The following is a 19,696-nucleotide window of genomic DNA, read 5'->3' on the forward strand; positions in this document are numbered from 1 at the left end:
TGAAATTTTCTTTTTTACAAAATCTTGACATTTTTGCCCAGTTTTCTAATGGCCTAGGACCTAGAAGACTCCATATTCAGCTTTCAAATTTGAATGTAAGCAAGTTGCATGGCTACTGTGTGCATCTCTTCTCCTGTTTATTACTAAGAAAAGTGGACAGATGTTGAAACTTGTCTAATTTTAGGAGAAATTTTCCTCATCACGAACGTATTGATATCTGTATAGAGCTCCCTACTTTACAAAGCACTGTTGTGTCTCCTTTGCTCTTTCTAACAACCTGGTGAAATAAGCTAGGTAGGGAGTAGCCATATTTTGCAAATGAGTAAGGCCCAGAGTGATTAATAACTTTCCCATGATAGAATTAGTACATAAAAACTTAATAATTTCTTCATAGTTTCTAGTAAATAATTTATAATCTAAATTTTAAAACTTTATAACTGTGAAGCCAGAGGACCATTTATCCTTAAGGTTTATTAAAACTAAAATTAATTAAAATTGAAAATAGAGTAATCCTACATGGTTTTTAAAAACATAGTAGCAATTTTATCACTACGTACCGGACACTAAGCTAGGTGTTTTATACTTGTTATCTCTAATTCTTATTTTAAGTTATACTAGTACATATCCCCCTTACAAGTGGGAAACTGGGACGCAGGGAAGGTAAATGAATTGTCCAACGCCTCACAGCTAATCAGTGATGGAAATGGGTTTGAACCTGTCCCAAGCCCATGCTCTTATTCCTGTTCCAGGTGTATTTGCTGTCTTTTCACACAGACTTTGGGACAGACATAATCATCTTCTAAGAAAGCACTGAATCCAGTAGCTTCACAGTTGTTTTTCCTCCTTAACTTTGCACTAGCTTTTAATACTTTCCTTTCTTGAAACTCTTTCCCAGGACTTAATTATTTTTTTAATTTTTATTAAATTTATTGGGGTGACATTGGTTAGTAAAATTAAATGTTTCAAGAGTATAATTCTATAATATTCATACATCATCTATATATTGCGTTGTATGTTCACCACCCAGAGTCAATTCTCCTGCCGTCACCATGTATTTGACCCCCTTTATCCTCTTCTAACCCCCCCTGTCCCCTCTTACCCTCTGGTAACTAAACTGTTGTTTGTGTCTATGATTTTTGTTTGTTTGTTTGTTTGTCTTGTTTGTTTGTTGCTTTCAGTTTTATATCCCACATATGAGTAAAGTCATATGGTTCTTGACTTTTTCTGTCTGACCTATTTCGCTTAGCATAATAATCTCAAGATCTATCCATGTTGTTGCAAAAACACAATGTAGAAAAGAAAGCCTCTTCAATAAATGGTGCTGGGAAAATTGGAAAGCCACATGCAAAAGAATGAAAGTAGACTGCTATCCGTACATATCCAGATGTAACTGTCCCCTATACCCCAGTTCTATCACTTAAACAACTCACGGGACTTCATTTGAGGACTCCTTAACGTGTACAATTTTAGTGTTGAAAATTGAACTTATCATCCCTGCCTGTCCCAGCTCCCTCTCCTTCCTCCTTGAAGGATATGAGCCACTCTTCAAATCCATATTGACTGTCTTATTCTTATCAATCTCCATATTACCAGCTGTTATGTTCTCTCTCCACTAAATATAAAACCTTGGAATCATGTCTCTTGACATGCAGTCCAGTACTCTTTTTGCTCTTCCATGCCGCCTTGCATCGTTAAGTAACTGATCTTTCATGTCTTAGGTCCTTGATTAAAAATAAGTTCCTGGAGGGCAGTAACCACATATCTTAATAAGTCTCTAATTTATAAGAAATTTTTATACTAAAAGTTGATTTATGAGTTATTTGGAATTTGCCCTTGTTTTTCTTCATACACGTTACTAACTTCAGGTTAGGCTGTGATAATAATCCATAACGTGTCCACAAAGGAGAAAGAGGAGAAAAATAGCTACTGGCCATTTGGGGTTGATAGTGGGTTTGCTTGGAAACACATCCTACCCCCTAGAGAGCTTCTTGAATTATATGGCCCAGCCATATCAACAGGTAGTATCGTATTGTGAACATAATAGGTGTTTCATACCAGTAAAGTTAACAAACCTACTACTTATTTTCACCCATAATAAGTGAGTACTTTTAAGTAATTCTCAAAATGCATGGCACAGTATAGTTGTTAATAGTTATTTTGCCATTAAAGTACATGGGGGTTTTCTTGATAACCACAAGGATATTCTCAAAAGTAATAGTGGAGTTTGTATTTAGTATTTGAGAAATCTTAAGACACTCAAATGCCTGTGTCAAGAAGTGGTCATTCAGTCCTCTAGGCGTCGGTGCTCCGTGGTGTTGGGATCTCGCTGCGTGTCGGCCAGTGCGCGCGTGCGCCGACATGGCCTCAAACGACTATACCCAACAAGCAACCCAAAGCTACGGGGCCTACCCCACGCAGGTTTGTTGGCAGATGCTCGTTCTTTAGCAGACTTTGCAAGAGAAGAAGCTTCCAACTTTAGATCTAACTTTGGCTATAACATTCCACTAAAACATCTGGCAGACAGAGTGGCCATGTATGTACATGCTTATACACTCTACAGTGCTGTTAGACCTTTTGGCTGCAGTTTCATGTTAGGGTCTTACAGTGTGAATGATGGTGCACAGCTCTACATGATTGACCCATCAGGTGTTTCATACGGTTATTGGGGCTGTGCTATTGGCAAAGCCAAGCAAGCTGCAAAAACAGAAATAGAAAAGCTTCAGATGAAAGAAATGACCTGCCGTGATGTTGTTAAAGAAGTTGCAAAAATAATTTACATAGTACACGATGAAGTTAAGGATAAAGCTTTTGAACTAGAGCTCAGCTGGGTTGGTGAAATAACTAAAGGAAGACATGAAATTGTTCCCAAAGATATAAGGGAAGAAGCAGAGAAATATGCTAAGGAATCTTTGAAGGAAGAAGATGAATCAGATGATGATAATATGTAACACTTAATTCAGCAGCTATTTTAAATTTCTAATACAATCCCCATGTAACTATTTAGTCCTGTGGATTATTATATACCCACTGACCAATTTTCATTAAATTTTTGTCTTGTAAAAAAAAAAAAAAAAAGAAGTGGTCATATTCCTCGTACAGGAGTGATAATTATATTTCTCTTGACAGAACTATGGATGATTAACAGGAATCAAAAATAATGTGACTTATATTTAAAGATTTTCTGCAGATTCTGTTAGTACTCTGAAAATTATCAGTTATTATTAAAATATAATTAAGCAAATATAGACATGATTCTTTAAATTTCTTTAATCCTTTCAGAATATGGCATTTCAGGCTGAACAAAAAATAAAAGCAGATATTTTACGAAGCTTGAGTACTGAACAGCTATTCCGGTTATTATCAGATTCAGATTTGAATGTGCTGATGAAGACATTGGGACTTCTTAGAAATCTCCTGTCTACTCGGCCTGTAAGTAAAACCACCCAGGTTTCCAGATTGGCTACTCCTGCGTATACATTGTAAAACATTGCCCTGCCTCTCTGCTCCTGTCGACAAGTGTGATTCAGAAACTGCTCCTTCCTAGAGAAGCACGGAGTTGATGTGTAGACCTGTCACCTTCATAGGTTATCTGGGAGCTGCTTCCCCATATAGCCACCCGGCCCTCCGTTGCTGCACTGCCTGTCCCATCTCCCTCTCTTTCCTCCTTGAAGGATACAAGCCTGTCTTGATCTGTTACTTTAGTCTTACCTGGTTTGCTGGCCAGGGTGGGTTTTCTTGTCTACCTAAATCACTTACCTCTGGGGCTTCTGCTTCTTTCACTTTAGAGAATCTTTTTCACTGCCATTCCATACTCACACACACACACACATGCACACACGCACACACGCACACACACCCCCCACCCCACCCTCCTTCAGCCCCCATTTACTCAAATGACCTCTGAAGAGGTCAGTGTGGAGAACAGTGGGTGTATGTCAGAGCGCGAGAGGCTGAGCCTTGCTGGTGGGTCCCTGTCATTGTTCTGTAATGTTCCCTGAGCAACATTGTCAATGGCCTTCATGTAGATGAATCATGGATGGTCCCTTCTCTGTGCTTCACTGTTGTTTTTTATTCGATTTATTTAAACTTAAAAAAAAAAAAACACCCAAAAAACAGTTCACCCATTTCTCCTATTCCCCACCCTCCTGCCTCTGGCAACCACCAAATTGTGTATCTATTAGCTTAATTTTTTAATTTATATATAATATTTTTAATATACTATTTATTATATATTATTTATGTATTATATCACTTGTTTTTTGAGGCTTTGTACATTTGTTCCCCAAAGATAGCAAATATATCGATACCATGCTTTCCAGGTCTGGCTTTCCCTACCTCCCTCACCCATTTTTATCTGCCTCTTTTTCTTTAATATCGTTGGACTTGAGGATCCCAAGTGATTGTAATTCTATATGCTATATGGCCGTGCCTATGCTCTCTTCATCTTTAAGTCATCCAAAAAAATAAATAAATAAATGTTGAAGGCAAAATGCAGCTTCAAAATACAATAAACACTGTTTTTTGGCATCTGGTTCTATATACTGTGGTGTTCACTTTGCAACAATTGTATGTTCAGAAGCCTTCTGTTCCTTCCTGTGATTTTTTTTCTTTGTTCCCCAGATACTAATTGTGGATTTCCCATTCTTTTACAGCATATAGATAAAATAATGAGTACTCATGGAAAGCAGATTATGCAAGCCGTCACTCTTATTTTGGAAGGGGAGCATAACATTGAGGTCAAAGAACAGGTATGCGTTCCCCTTTTTTGAGGAATACCTTCTGATTGTATTAGGTTGGTGCAAAAGTAATTGTGGTTTTTGCAATTATTTTTAACCTTTTAAACTGCAATTACTTTTGCACCAACCTAATACCAAAAAAGATTCGCCACCACCCCTGACACTGTCTTCAAGAATTCTTCCTCCTGGAATAGGAAGAAACGCAAGAGTTTAGTTTTATCCTTTGTGTCGTACGTTGTACACACCATTCCTATCTCAGAGGGGTCAGCCACCTTCGATCATTCTAGAGTAAATCCTTTGTCTAGGAGTCACCATTTCTCGCCCTCTCTCCCACCATGCTCTGACCCCAAATTTCTGCAACTTCCTGATGAGATAATCCCTTATGCTGGAGACAGTTTTTGTTTCTTTACTTTTATGCATCTCTGTTCTTTATTACTATCCCATAGCCCTACTTTTTGTTGAGTTTCAGTAAGGCAAGTTTAGGGTAAGCATAAAAATACAGAAGCTGTACATTCGTCAGAGGGCAGTTTGGGAAGCACTTTTCTTTATTTCCTGGGATTTATTATAGGATTTTTAATCTAGTACATATTTTATTTTGTTATTTTAAAAAATGTCACCTACAAACTTAAAATTTTAACACAAGATCTGAGGTAAAGATAAGGTTCAACTTTCTGGCATAGATGTTGGCTATATGGGTGTGTTCACTTTCAAAATTGAGCTGTACACTTACATGTATGGAGGAAACCTGCCCAAGTTCATCAGTGAAGAGTTGGACCCAGAGAGTCTAATTACAGGGCTCATGCACCTCATCCTGTGTGTTCCTGAGTCGGAGTAAGTCAGCTGACTTCAAAAGAATAGTCCAGGAAGTAAGAGCAGTAGGATTTAGGAGCTGTGATTGAATATGTGAGTCAAAAAAGGTGGCAGATTTGACAAAATGGTTTTAAGATAGATATTTTAGATGATTTCTCTTAAAATTCAATAATAAACAACTATGTTTTGACGAACAAAAATTTAACACAGAAAAAATATAATCTCTTAAGCATCCCTGAGGTTAGGGTGAATGAGATTCATTACTAGAACAATGAAGAAGACACATTATTCAAAAGAAACTGTTCTACCTGGAAAGCATAGGAATGAATTTTGTCTATAAAGACAACTCACCTAGATAGAAATCCGCTAACTTGAAAAGTGAAGCAAAGTGAGGCCAGATTTGGATGAGGGCAAAAGAAAAGACCAACAACAATAATGTGTTTTGGCAAAACCCAGAAGATACTCGCACAGGTTTTGGTGATGGTCCAAAAGCAGGCAACTGTGGGAGGCTTTGTCTGGTTTGAGCTGGAAGTTTAATTCTTTTCAAAAGCATCTGATAAATTTTGGGGTTTTTTTAATTGAGGTATATTGACATATAATAAGCTGCATATAAATGAAGTATAGAATATGATACGGTGACATATGTATACATCTGTGAAATGGTCACCGCAGTCGAGATGGTGAACATACCTTTCACTGCCTTAGATTGGGAACAAGACAAGTATGTCCCTTCTTAACCACTCCTGTTCAACATCGTACAGGAATTCCAACCAAGTATAATATGTCAAGAAAAAGGAATACAAGGCATACAGATTGGAAAGAAGTAAAACTATTCCTAGATGAAATGAATGTCTGTAAAAATGCCATGGACTCATCAAAAAATCTAGAACTAATCAATGAGTTAAGCGGCATCACAAGATAGAAAAATCAATTGTGTTTTTATATATTAGCAGTAAACAAGTGGAAGTGGAAATTTAAAAAAACAGTACCATTTATAGTAGCTCAGAAAAAATGAAATGCTTATATAGAAATCGCATAAAAATGACCAGTGTTTCATAATTTTTTATATAGAGATGTGAGATCTGTATACGAAAAACTACAAAATACTGATAATGAAAAAACCCAAGACCTAAGTAAATGGCAAAATATACCATGTTAAAAACGTCAGTTCTCCCCAAGTTTATAGGTTTAATACAGTCCCAATGAAAATCCCAACATGATTTTAGGTAAGTATGCATATAGGTGTACATATCTGAAACCTCTGTCTTTATAGATTCCAAAACCTGTTGCAAAGATGAAGGAAGTAGAATAGCCAAAACAGTTCTGAAAAAAAAAAAAAGAAAGAAAAGAACAACATTGGAGGATTCACAGTACCTGATTTCAAGACTTACTATCAAAGCACAGTAATCAAAAGACAGTGTACTTGCTGTTAGCAAAAGGAGAGCACATAGAGATCGGTAGAACCGAATAGAGTCCAGAAATAGACCCACACAAATACGGCCAGTTGACTGTTGACAAAGGTGCAGAGGTAGTTCAATGGAGAAAGAATGGTCTGTTCCACAAATGGTTCTGTAACAACTGAAAAAAAAAATTTACACTCTTACCTTACACCTTAGACAAAAATTAACTCAAAATGAATCATAGACCTAATGTAAAAGGTAAAACTATAAACTTTTAGAAAGAAATGCAGGAGAAAGTCTTTGAGATCTTAGATTAGGCAAAGAGTTCTTAGACATGACATTAAAAGCATCATCCAGTATCGGTTAATTGGACTTCATTAAAATTTAAAGCTTCTGCTCTGTCAAAGGCACTGTTAAGAGAATGAAATGACAAGCCATCCACTGGAAGGAAACATTTGCAGATCAGATACCTGACAGATGACTTGGGGCCCGAATATATCAGCCACTCTCAAAACTCAACAATAAGGAAACAACCAAATAAAAAACTGAGCAAAAGATATGAACAGATACTCCCCAAAATATCACTACATATCTCTTAGAATGTCTACACAATGTTAGAGACAATACAAAGTGCTAGCAAGGATGCAGAGCTATCACGCAGGGTGTCATGCGGGGTCTCTGGTCCTGCTCCCCACATAAGAATGCAGGATATGGTGAGGCCAAAAAGCAACACGCACGGAGCCACAGATAGGGGAGTCATACCGCCATAGTCTCAGTGGCGGCTGTGTTAGAGACAGGAATCAGGAGCCACATGATCTGCAACCTGCGTTCCGCTTCTCTGACAACCAACCAACCCCACTTGCTAACTGCAGTCTGCGCTTGCTAGCTCAGCCACCGTCTTCTTGCTAGCCCCCCCAAAAGATACGTAAAGAAAAAATAAATACTACATACGTACACATACATGTTTGCACAGACCCTCACTCTCTAGAACAAATTGGTACATGTTTGTAGATGTTGAATCTAGGTGATAGTATATGGATAGGTGTTCATTGTACTGTTTGTTCTTTTAACTTTTTTCAGTGTTTAGTAACTTCTAATAATAAAAAGTTAGGGAAGAAAGTAGTTCAAACCTGTTTATTGCCCTTGCTGCCCCCTCAGTCCTGAGAAATTCAAGGGTGTTGTACCTGCGAGGCTTCTGACAGGCTCACTCACCAGGTACCAGATCACTTTGAAATCTAACATCTTCCCCAGATCATGTGTCTCAGTTCTGGGGCATATCAAGGTCTCCTAATCGTGATTCAAGTGCCCTGGAATAGTTCTTGCCCCAGTGCCTGCTCAGGTCTTAGATTATAAATTGCATTTTCCATGTCTCCTATATTCCAGAGGCAGCCTTTCTTGGTTCAAACCTCAGGGCTCACTCCCTAATAGTTTAGTTACTACAGTATGTTAATCTAGGAAAAATAAGATATTTTTTCCTAGATTAAGATATCTTAATCTAGGAAACACCCTTTAAGATATCTACCGTTTGGGCCATAGAAAGAGAACAAGTCTCCTCAATTAGCTATCACCCACAAGTTTAATTAGCTAAGTCTAACCAAGAGAAAGATTAAAGTTGGAGAAAATTATTTGGATTTACACCCCTTCCCCACCTCTCATCACTTGCTTTGAGTAATTTCTGACGGACTGCTCCTGGACTCAGTGTCGCTCTCTCCAAGGAGCCCTCCCTGACTCGCAGTATCAAGCAAGTATGCTTACTCTGTGCTTTCTTGGACCTCTGTTTTTACCTCAGTCACACCGCAGTGAGATGTAATTGTGCGATGGCTTCAAAGTTAGGGCATATGTCTTATTCGTGCCTCATCCTAATGCCCCTGTGCAGTGCGTGCACGTTATAGGTGCTCAGTAAAGTTTGTTGAATTGCTAAGGCTGGCACACTGGCTTGGTATCCCTACCTCAGTCCTTTCACCTTTACTTTAATCCTTGCCTCCTGCTTGTCTGGCAGTGAGAATGCAAGAGCTGACAAGAACAGCCTCTTCCTCTGAGAGTTCCTTCCTCTAGTACCGATGTGGTGAAATATGTCCTGCCAGCTGGCACAGGCTCCCTCCAGTCTCCACAGTAGGCCCATTTGGACTAAGCTCCTTCACACATTTTGCGTCCCTTTCTGTTCCTCTGATAGGGTTCAGAAAGTCAAGAGGTCCTAACCGTCCATGGCTAATGGACAAGGTTCAGGCCTTTACCCAGAAGGTCATGCACTTGGGCACAAGTAGCATTTGGAGGGAAAGGGAGAGGGAGAGGGAGCGGGAGTAGGCGGGGAGCTGCAGCACCTATGAAGCTTCCACCAAAGAGACTACCTCCCTGAAGAAACCTTGTGGGTCAGGGACAGAAGCTTCTCTTAGAAATGAGTTTTCGAGAAAATAGTAACAAATTATGTTTTCCCTTTGATTTATGTGAGAGCATGAACTATGACGTGCCTGCCTTTGCCCAGAAAGAAACCCCTGAAATGTTTGGGTTCTTTTGGGTAGTCTTTCCTAGGTTTGTTATGCTTTTTGGCAGTGAGGCCACGGGGTAAGACATCAAGGCATTCACAGTGGAACCAGTGAGAATCCACATACTTGAGGGGGGAAGTTGCCCAAGTTCTTGAGAGACCTTGAGTCTGGAGACTTAAGAGCTTTCTTGATTGCTGGCCCTTTGTTCTTTTCCAGACACTGTGCATCCTAGCCAACATAGCAGATGGGACAACGGCAAAAGAACTCATTATGACCAATGATGACATCCTGCAGAAAATCAAGTATTACATGGTAGGCCTTTGTCCCCTTTCACTGTTTTTCACTAGCTGCACATTAGAAAGAAGGCAGTGACTGTAGCACTGTTAGCGCAAAATGAATCATGTAGAGATTATCAAAAGAAGACTAGACTACTCTGAAATAGATTCAAGGACCTCTCTTCCATCCTGAACAAAAAGAAACAACAGCAAGTCCTTGCAGCTTGTGCCATTGGCAGTATCACCACCCGCCACCGCATTCCCCACCCATGTCATCTGATTGCGTGTTATTCTGCGAAGACTTTAGCGTTTGGCTTTCTCTCAGCCTCTGCAATCCCTGTCTTACCTCTCAAGGCTTCAGTCCTATGCAGATGACCCTCTAGCCTCTGGCACCTGTTCTTTGACCTGTTTGCTTTCAAACATAATCTGTCACCTACTTCCGAACAGCTCAGCCACCTACTGTCATGGGAGTACCCTGGATCCTGGCACCAGAAACTGCGTATTGCCAATATCTGGATATCAAATATCCCTCCTCTTTTTACTCTGCTGACGTCTTCTAGCAAAACCCTAACCATGGGGGAACCTGTCTTCTTTTGCCTGCCATGCCCGAGCTAACGGCTGTAGAGAATGGCCCAGAATCAGGCTGACTGGTTTCGTATTAAACTCACATTTACATAACCCAGATAGGCACTCAGCACAGACTAGTTCCCTCCTGTGGTTCTCCAGCAAACGGGCGCCCCCATTCTCTACAAGAAGAGGTTCTTACCTGCTCATTGTTTAAACCTTACTTCTCCCTCTCATCACTCTTAGTGGTGACCTCGCTTTTTGTTTTCATAAGAGAACAGAGGCCAGAATCATGCAGCGGCTCCCTGTTGCACCGTGAATAAAATCCATACTCCCCTTGTGATGGCCTGTGAAGTCCTGCATGACCTGATTCTTTCCCCAACTCCTCTCATTCCCCTCTTCCCGTTGTTCACTACACTGACCTCTTTCAGATCCTCCAAAAGCTCATGTGCTTTCCCTCAGGACCCTCACACACGCTGGCTGCTCTGCCCAGAACACTTTTCCCCACTCCTTCCTGGCATGCTGTCTCACCGCTCAGCCCTTGGCTCACCTGACTCTGCCTCATGGGCTCTTGTCTGTGTGGGTTATTTCTGTTCCCTTCAGTGCACTTAGCTCAATTATAGTGATACATATTGGTTTATTTGTGTGCCTACTGAGTGGCAGCTCCATGAGGGCACGGACTGTATCAGTGTTGAGCACAATTGCATATCCATCGCCTTGTATAGTGCCTGGCCCTTACTGTATGCTTAGTAAATATGTGCTGAATGAGAAGCTTACTGCTTCAGCTTGGAACCCCCTAATCTTTCCAATACCAGGTCCACATAGTGTCTCTGTCTTTTAAAAGTTTCTGTTGATTTCCCATACCCATCGAGGTATGCCTGTTCCTCTGCTGATACTCAAAGCCAGACTTCTTAAAAGCCTCTCCTGCACATGCTATCTTCTTCCTCACCTCTAAATCCACACGTTAACCCACTTCATCTGGCCTCCATCCCCAGTGCTCTACTGAAACAGTTCTGGGTAAGGTCACCAATGACCTCCATGATGCCAGAGTCAAAGGCGCGTTTTCTCTCCTTGTCTTACCTCAGTTATAGCAAACTTCAACACAGCTGAGTGTTTCCTCCTCCTGGAAACATCCTTTTCTCTTGGCTTCCATGACACTATACTTCCCTGCTTAGCCCTGGACCTCCTCCTGTTCTCACCTACATGCTCCTTTTGAGATCAGTGCTGCACACGTGTCACTGCACAATGGAACCTCCTAGGGAGCTTTCCAAGTCTGTTGCCTTGTACCCCTCCTCCTGAGATTCCGATTTACTAGGTCTGGTGAGTAGCTGAGGCCTCAGGGTTTTTAAAATTTCCTCAGGTGGTTCTTTTGTACAGCTGTAGTTGAGAACCACTGGTTTAGGGGAATTTCATATACTCCCATGACTTTTGCTGTCATCTCTATGCTGATGACTTTGAAATGTATACCTCCAGCCTAGACCTCTCTTCTGACCTCCAGACTTGTGTATCCCCCTGCCTACTCAGCATCTCCATCTGACTGTCTGAAGCCTTTTAATGTTGATGCTTAAAAATTATTCTAAACCTCAATTTCTCCTCTCTTGGACTTTCTGTGTCAGTGTAGTGCCTCTGCCATCTACCCCGTTGCTCAAACCTGTGAGTCTATCTTGATTTCTCCCGCTCTTTCACCTTAATCCAATTGATCAGTATGTCCTGTCAGCCCTTCCTTCAAATCTGACCTGGAATCTGTCTTTATATGACCGCTGCCCTCACCTAGTCTATGCCGCAGTGTCGCCTGCCTGATTGGCTGTAGTAGCCGCCTTCACACCCCTGCAGCCCAAGTAATCTTCCCAAAATGTAAATCAGATCTTGTCCCTTCACTGCTTAAATCCTTCAGGGGCTTCCTGTCAACTCAGCATGAAACCCAGAATCCTTGCTGTGGCCTCTAAGGGCCCCCAATTTAGTCATGCCTACTTCTCTGAACCAGTGTTGCTCCACTTTCTTTCTCAGTGTGCACAAGCCATACAGCGCCTTCCTACCTCAGACCTTTTCAGGAACTTTTTCTCCTCCAAATCCCTAGCCCCTACCTCTTTGCCCAGCTGGCACCTTCCTATTTAAGTCTGTGCTTAAATGTTACCTCCTTCAAAGAGATCTTTTCTGTATATTCCACCTAAATTATGTTGCCACCCCTCCACCTTCCAGTTTTCTCAATCACAGCAATTTGTTTCCCCAAAAAATATCCATTGAATTAAGAAGTACAGATTGACAGTAATAAAGTAGTCACAGGGATGTAAAGTACAGCCTGGGGAATATAGTCAGTAATCTTGTAATAACTGTGGGTACTAGACTTACCAAAGAGGTCACTTCATAAGTTATCCAAATGCCCACTATGCTGTCCACCTGAAACTAATATGATATGGAATGTCAACTGTAACTGAAAAAAAAAAAAAAAAATTTAAAAATACTCATTGAATGAATGATGAATGAACTTATGCATAATAAATGATTATTGTTGTACTGTATACAAGATCATTTATTCAACAAGTATTTACTGATGGCCTGAGACTAGGAGCAGATGATAAGTTTTGTTTTTGTTTTTTGTTTTTGTTTTGTTTTGTTTTAATGGAGCCCAAGCTGGACATCTCTTAAAAAGTCTCGGCAGGTAAAAGGAAAAACGAATCACCAACATAGAATTCTAATGGAGGAAGCCAAATCCATTTCTTTGTCTATGCTGACATACAGTCCTACATGGCAAAATAAGTCTGTCCTAGCCTTTAAGAAGCCATTGAGCATATACCACTGGTTTTTCCTCAGATATGCATAATTATTTAAATGTGCTAGGGACTTTTTCTTTTCTTTATCTACTAGGAAAACCATCCGTAAAGACTGTTTTACCACTGGGTCCTCTGTCATTTAGGAGAAAGCAGTCTCGATGGATAAATGATCCAACTTAAACAAAAATGGTTGAACTTTCAGTACATGAAGAAAAATAGGTAGAATTGTGTTTCAGATGAATAGGAGTCTCCTTAACAATAGTAGAGATTAATCAAGTAGAGACTCAAATAAGGTAAATCAAATAGAGACTCAGTCAGTTTTTGGAGATGTTCCTATACAAATAAGAGTAATTTGAATCAGATAGTCAGTCGCTGAAGAGATAAATACGAAATGCACACCCATCCAATTTGTTAGCCACTGGTAAACTGAAAGTGTCCCAGTACAAATGAAGCATAGCTTAAGTCAAAAGCATAGAATTACGCCAGTGTTCCTGTGTGCATGGATTGAACGATAATTACAGGCTGCAACTATGGCCCTAGAGGTGTTTTGTGTGGCCAGAGGGTGTCTAAAATTTAAATATGAGTGTCTTGGCAAGGCTTCACTCCCCAGTTCACCACATTCTCCCCCATTCCGTATTTTCTTTAGTCCAACCCACTCCCCTATTAGTGCTAACTTTGTGGCCCCTCAAGGCATTTGATTTTGAAACCCCTGCTCCAAACTCCTAGGCTGTTGGGATTGCCTATGCTATGTCACACAAAACAAATGATCTAAAATGAGATTACCACCATTTTTATTTTCCTTTTCTGCATCAAATAGGGTCATTCACATATCAAGCTGCAGCTTGCCGCTATGTTTTGTATATCAAACCTCATATGGAATGAAGAGGAAGGTAAGAGATGGTGAGATTTGTTCTGAAGAAAATTCTGGAAAGGAATTCTCTGCCAGGGAAGGCAGCAGGGGCTCTGAGACCCTGGGCAGAGGCACCACTCACTGGGCCCCAGGCAGCCAACAGAGTTGCCTTGGGAACCATGGGACCAGCTGAGTCAGCTGGACACTTAACACTGAGCTCCCAACTTGGACTCAACAATGTACCATGTTTCCCCAAAAATAAAACCGGGTTTTCTATTAATTTTTGCTCCAAAAGATGCATTAGGGCTTATGTTCAGGGTATGTCATCCTGAAAAATCATGCTAGGGCTTATTTTCCTGTTAGGTCTTATTTTTGGGGAAACACAGTAGAACTGGCAGCCCCTGCCATTGAGAGAGCTGAGAAGGATTGTGAGATGTACTTGAAGAAAATGAGAGATGACAGTGGGAAGGAGGGTAGGCCTTTCATTGTGTGCAGAGAAAGCACATATAAGGACTACAGGCAAGTAAGCTTATTGGAGCAGAGGGTGCATTGGTGAGAAATGAGCAATGCAGTGTGATGGGTGAAGCTGTCAGACAGCCTCTGTGGATCAGAGGTTCTCCACCTTGGCTGTGTATTAGGCTCTCCTGGGGATATTCACACTAGGCCAATTACTTACAAATCAGAATGAGTAGGGGTGGGCTCAGGTTTGTGTGAAGCCATACGTGTTTTTCAAAACTCCCCAGATGATTCCACTGTGCAACTAAGGTAGCAAACAGATGCAGGAGTGCAGTGGGACTCGGTGCTGGGTTGGCTGCATGAAAATCACTTGGGCAACTTGTTAAAATGTAGAGTTTTGGGCTCCACCCCTAGAGATTCTGGTTCATTGGGTCCAGACGAGGTCAGTGCATGAGTGAGTCACTGTGGCTCTTCAGGTGGGAGGAGGGACTCCAGGAGGATTACTCTGCTCAGCAACCCTGTCCAGAACAAGTAGAAGGAGGAGAAACTGGATTCAGCATACAGGCCCTAGAGTCCACGGACTGTCCGGGTGCCAGGGAAACAAGGCTGCCCCTCAAGGAGGTTCTTGTTGGAGGAAAGACCAGAGCGGTATGAAGTTGGAATCTGCCACATGCTAACGAGGGGCAGCAGGCAGTGCTGGACGGTCCGTGGAGGGTGGAAGAGGACAGAAGGGGCAAAACAAAACCTGCTGGGCCAGAAAGAAGTGATGAGACTGGGGCCCGATGGCAAAGGACCTTGTGGCAGGCTGAAGAATCTGACCTGGATCCTGTGGTCCCTGGAGAAATGAATTCAGGAGCAGAACCTGGATAGACAACAGGAAAGATGGCCAAGAAGCAGAGAGACCAGTTAGAATGCTATTGGAGAATCCAAGCATAAGGGATGCCACTACACTGGGGAGAGTGGAGGACAGGGATAGAAAGGGTGGAGAGTGGAGGGCACTGGTCAGGCGCTAGGTCCTTGATGGTGTACCAAGGAGAGTGACAGCCCAGGACATGTGCCCAGTAACCTGTTGGCTTTCATCTCTTAGGTTCACAAGAACGCCAGGATAAATTACGAGAGATGGGCATCGTAGATATTCTACACAAACTGAGTCAGTCACCAGATTCAAACCTTTGTGACAAGTGAGTATCAAAATAAAAGGGCCTTGCTTTGGGGTACATTGGATTCTTTTACAAAAGAGTTTGAATTGCCTAGTAATTCACATGACCAAACAAAATCTTTTAGATTCTTGGATTCCCTTTCTAATTTTCTGTGAGCCAACTGTGTGACATTTGAGTAAGAGACAAACTACTTATTACTTATAACAATGATATATAATTATTAATTATTGCTAATAATAGCAAATTAATAAAGGCTCTCATCTTACTCGGAATCAACATGAGCCTGGGTCATCTTAGGGGGTAACTGGAGAGGATCCAGAGGCTACTCCTTACATTCCCTTAATCATCAGAATAGAAATGCATGTGGTCTTTTGGAAAGCAGCAAGGCAGGCCAATGATAAAAACATTCAGTAGCTCAAAACTTCACTGCGCACCTGCCTTACGCCATCCTGGCCTGGCCACTGGGGATACAGCAGTGACCACTGTGGAGTCCTGGACCTCAAAGAGCTCATCATTCACTGGGAGAGGCAAGAGCCATAATCAGAGAGCCCTCTACCCTCACAACAGCCAAAAGTGTTCTTCCTAGCTGTGTACACTCCCTTCTAACACAGCTTTCACTTTCCAGCTCACTTCTGTACATTACAACAGCAAGGAACATTAACTCTTTCATTCTCCAGACTCTTAAACATAGCTCAGAAGCCTTTCATGATTTGGCCCTGCCTTTCTCATCCCCTGTGTTCTCCCTCAACCCCGTACCCACTTATACCTGCCCTCTCCAGGATCACAGCCTCATGCATTTACACGTTCTGTTCCATCTGATTTGCCATCCCAGTCCCCTCTCCTCTGAATCCTCATTCATTCAACAGATGTTGGTTTGTTTTTTAATACTAACCTCTACCGGATGCTGTTTTCGGCATTGGCGATATAATTGTGAATAACATTGGTAACGTTTCTACCCTCATGGAACTTACATTCTAGTACAGAAGACAGGCAATAAGCAAATGAATATATAATATGATAGCAGGTAACGAGAAGTACTTTGAAGAAAAATAGAACAAGGTAAGGGGATAGAGAGTAAGAAAGTTTCTTTTCACATAGATTAGTTAGTAAAGGCCTTTCTGAGGATGTGACATTTTATCAAAGACCTGGATGAAATCAGAATGTCTGCCAGGCAGATGTTTAGAGGAAAAGTGTTCCAGGCAAAGGAAATAGTGAGCTCAAGGACCTGAGGCAGGAATGAGCTTGGTACGCATGTTCAAGGAACAGCAGGAATACCGGTGAGGCTGGAGAAAAACAAAGGGGAGAGTGATGGAAGTGGGAGGTGGGGGGGGTGGCAAATGAAGAAGAGAGCCTTGTAGGCCATAGTAAAGGCTTTGGATTTGATTTAGAGTTTAGTAGGAAGTCGTGGAGAGTTTTTAGCAAAAGAGATATTATCTGATCTGAATTTTTCGAAGATCACTGTGGCTGTGTACAGAATCATCTAGTAGGGCAAGCATGGAAACGGGGAGACCCGTTAAAGGCTGTTGTCGTGTAGGTAAGAGGTAAGAGTGGTAATGGTAGAACCATTGAGAAGTGGTCAGATTCCGGATTTAACCTAAAGGTAGAGCCAACAGGATTTGCTCATGGATTCAGTGTAGGATGTTTAAGAAAGAGGAAAGGAAAATGCCTGGAGTTTTAGCCTGAGCACCTGGACAGGGGTTGACGTTTACCCAGACAGTGAAGAACACAAGAGAAGTGGGTAGGGATAGGGAGAATTAAGAGTTCTTATTTGGTCGTGCCAAGTTTGGAATGCCCATTAGATACCCAGCGACTTGGGAGAGTGGGGCTGAACATGTAAATTTGGATGGTGTATAAAGTCATGGAGTCACCTAGGGAGAATCAGAGAAAGGAGAGAAAAGAGAAGGGCTAAGGACCACACTCTAGGGCCCTCCAACATTTAGGGGAAGATGAGAAAGATCCAGCAAAGAAGCAGAAGGAACAACCAGTGAGGCAGGCAGAGACCCAGGTGCATAGGTGTCCTGAGAGCAAGGGAAGAGAATGCCTGGTCAGTGGCCATTTATCCTCCAGAACTCCCCAAAGTCTTGCCTGATGACATTCTCCACCACCCCACCCCACCACCCCAGCTATGCCAGGGACCCCTTCTGTGCTTCCGTAGCACCCACAGAACATACCACACTGTGTCATGGCTGTCAGCTTGCTTGTCTGCCCCACTGAGAGGAAGAGGCAGTTGGTTACTGCTCCTTGAGTGAATGTCTATGCCAGACTCTGGAGCACAGAGAACTGGCCCATAACTTCCTGAAGCTTGCCATCCTCTTAACGAAGACAAATCCCTGAATAACTGCAGCCCAAGGCTGCTGCTCAGATGTCTGTCACTTCAAAGGCAAGTCAAGGCCAGCCACGTGCTGAAGGCTGGATTGAGCTGCACCTTGAGAACTGGAACCTGCCCCTCCACAGTAGTAGTAACAGCTGCTGACGCAAATGGTGGGTGGGCTCTGTCACCCCGTCTCTTCTGGCTGCGAGCTGGTGGTTCCCATGTTTGTTCAGAAATGAAAATAGTTCTGCTGCATGTTATCTCTGAGATGACCTAAAACACCACAAGAGGCCTCACCAGCTTGAAATGGAGTAGGTTTGAGCCCTGGCCTACATTGCTTAGACCAATCTGGTGCTATTTTGCCAAATTTGTGTGGCACACAAGTTTTCAGTATTCTTGAGCACCCTTAAAAGAATCAAGGTCTGAGCTACCGTAAGTTCTCTAGGGAAAGATGATCTTGCCTCCAAAATCATCTATCCGAAAGACTCCTTAGAGAATAATAAGTAGCAGAAAGAATAAGGTTATGATCTTGGAGGTTTAATACAATCAGACATAGCCAACCCCTGAGAAAGACCCAGAAGGAGTCTCAATTGGCAGTTTTAAAGAGTAATACAGAAGTTCAGTCAAGACCTTCTAGTGGACATTCCTACCATGGCACAGCGAAGTCTGGGACCCGAAGAAGACATCTCTCAGGTTCCTCTGTCTCTAAGGCTTTGTGAGTCTTTGACTTTCAGATGAGGAGCTATTGTTAACTAGCCGTCTCCACCCCAGGTTCAGACGGCCTCAGATGAGGTGGACAGTCATTAAGGGGTATCATGTAGCATCATTAATAACCTTGTTTATGTAGGAAAATGACCTTTAGACTCCAACTCACTCATAACTTGGAGATAGTCTGTATAGAGCCTTTCTGTTCTGATGAATTGGACTGTTTGCAACTATCATCTTTCTAAAAGTCGTAGATAATTGTAAGAACACCTCTTAGTATACCACTTTTAAAAGTGTAGGTTATGTCTATTACATTGCTATATAGAAACTGCACTTGAGTCCAGCTGTCGCATGCCCAATGCACTCATACTAACTGAAAATGTTAGCCTTTTCTTCCATAATGTAGAAGGGACTTCCTAATTCCCACAGTTGCAGGATCTTTAGAAACTTGAAGCTTATAACAAAAGTAGTAAAGGAGGCCTCCTCAGTCCCAGCTCAAAGAAAGTCACTTTTACAAGGATCGGGATAGGTCAAGTCACTGCCCATGTGACATCTTTTCTTCTCCAACTAGCCACCTTCTTTCCCAGTCACCCTAACTAACCCACCTCTCACATTGACCAGTGTCATCAGGCATGATGAGAAGAACGAGATGCGATTATAACTTTTCTTCCTCAGTTTTGAGACATTGGAACCACGACAGCCACATCCCATGAGCTCTTTGCCCCTTCCATGGACCTTCTAATCACCTACACGTCTTCTTCCTTGGTCATTTTTCCTCCTAGTTTCCCAGAACCTTAAGTGTCCTCCCCAGTGTCCTGTGGCACTAGATAAAACCTGCATGGCAAAGGATAATGTAAAGAATTCCAAATCCATGACAACCATATGCCAGTGACAGAGGAAAACTATAGAATGTCACTGGGCTGCAGCAGCTCTAAGAGCAAGGACAGCCCTTGCTAAGAGGACCACAGGAAGGGGAGTGCAGCCAGCATGTGCTGGAAGTAAGTGCCCACTGCGGATCTCTGCCCCTTAGGGTAGGTGCCCAGTGGGGCTCACCCTACTTCCTTTTGGGGACCTAACTTTTTAGACTAACCCTACTACCATCTTTGAGCCATAGGTCTTTTTTTCCCTTAATTACGCTTCTGAGATGATGTTTAACAGGAACTTTGTGATTTCAG

The 19,696-nt window shown here is 42.0% G+C and overlaps 1 protein-coding gene and 1 pseudogene across 3 annotated transcripts in view; both read left to right on the top strand.

Annotated features, from left to right (window-relative positions):
* The window catches only part of ARMC8 (armadillo repeat containing 8), a 92,307-nt gene that overhangs the window by 70,070 nt on the left and 2,541 nt on the right, over positions 1-19,696 (top strand). For all 3 annotated transcript variants that reach the window (XM_019747775.3, XM_019747786.3, XM_074312897.2), the window contains 5 exons: positions 3,280-3,429; positions 4,653-4,748; positions 9,646-9,741; positions 13,857-13,929; positions 15,433-15,526. In XM_019747775.3, coding sequence (XP_019603334.1) covers positions 3,280-3,429; positions 4,653-4,748; positions 9,646-9,741; positions 13,857-13,929; positions 15,433-15,526 — 509 coding nt within the window. The remainder of the gene's footprint in view (positions 1-3,279; positions 3,430-4,652; positions 4,749-9,645; positions 9,742-13,856; positions 13,930-15,432; positions 15,527-19,696) is intronic.
* Positions 1,635-3,078, top strand: LOC148758235 (proteasome subunit alpha type-3 pseudogene; annotated as a pseudogene).

Source organism: Rhinolophus sinicus, chromosome 5 (genome assembly GCF_057876585.1).
Source record: "Rhinolophus sinicus isolate RSI-liver-muscle chromosome 5, RSI-T2T, whole genome shotgun sequence".
Classification (NCBI taxonomy): Eukaryota; Metazoa; Chordata; class Mammalia; order Chiroptera; family Rhinolophidae; genus Rhinolophus; species Rhinolophus sinicus.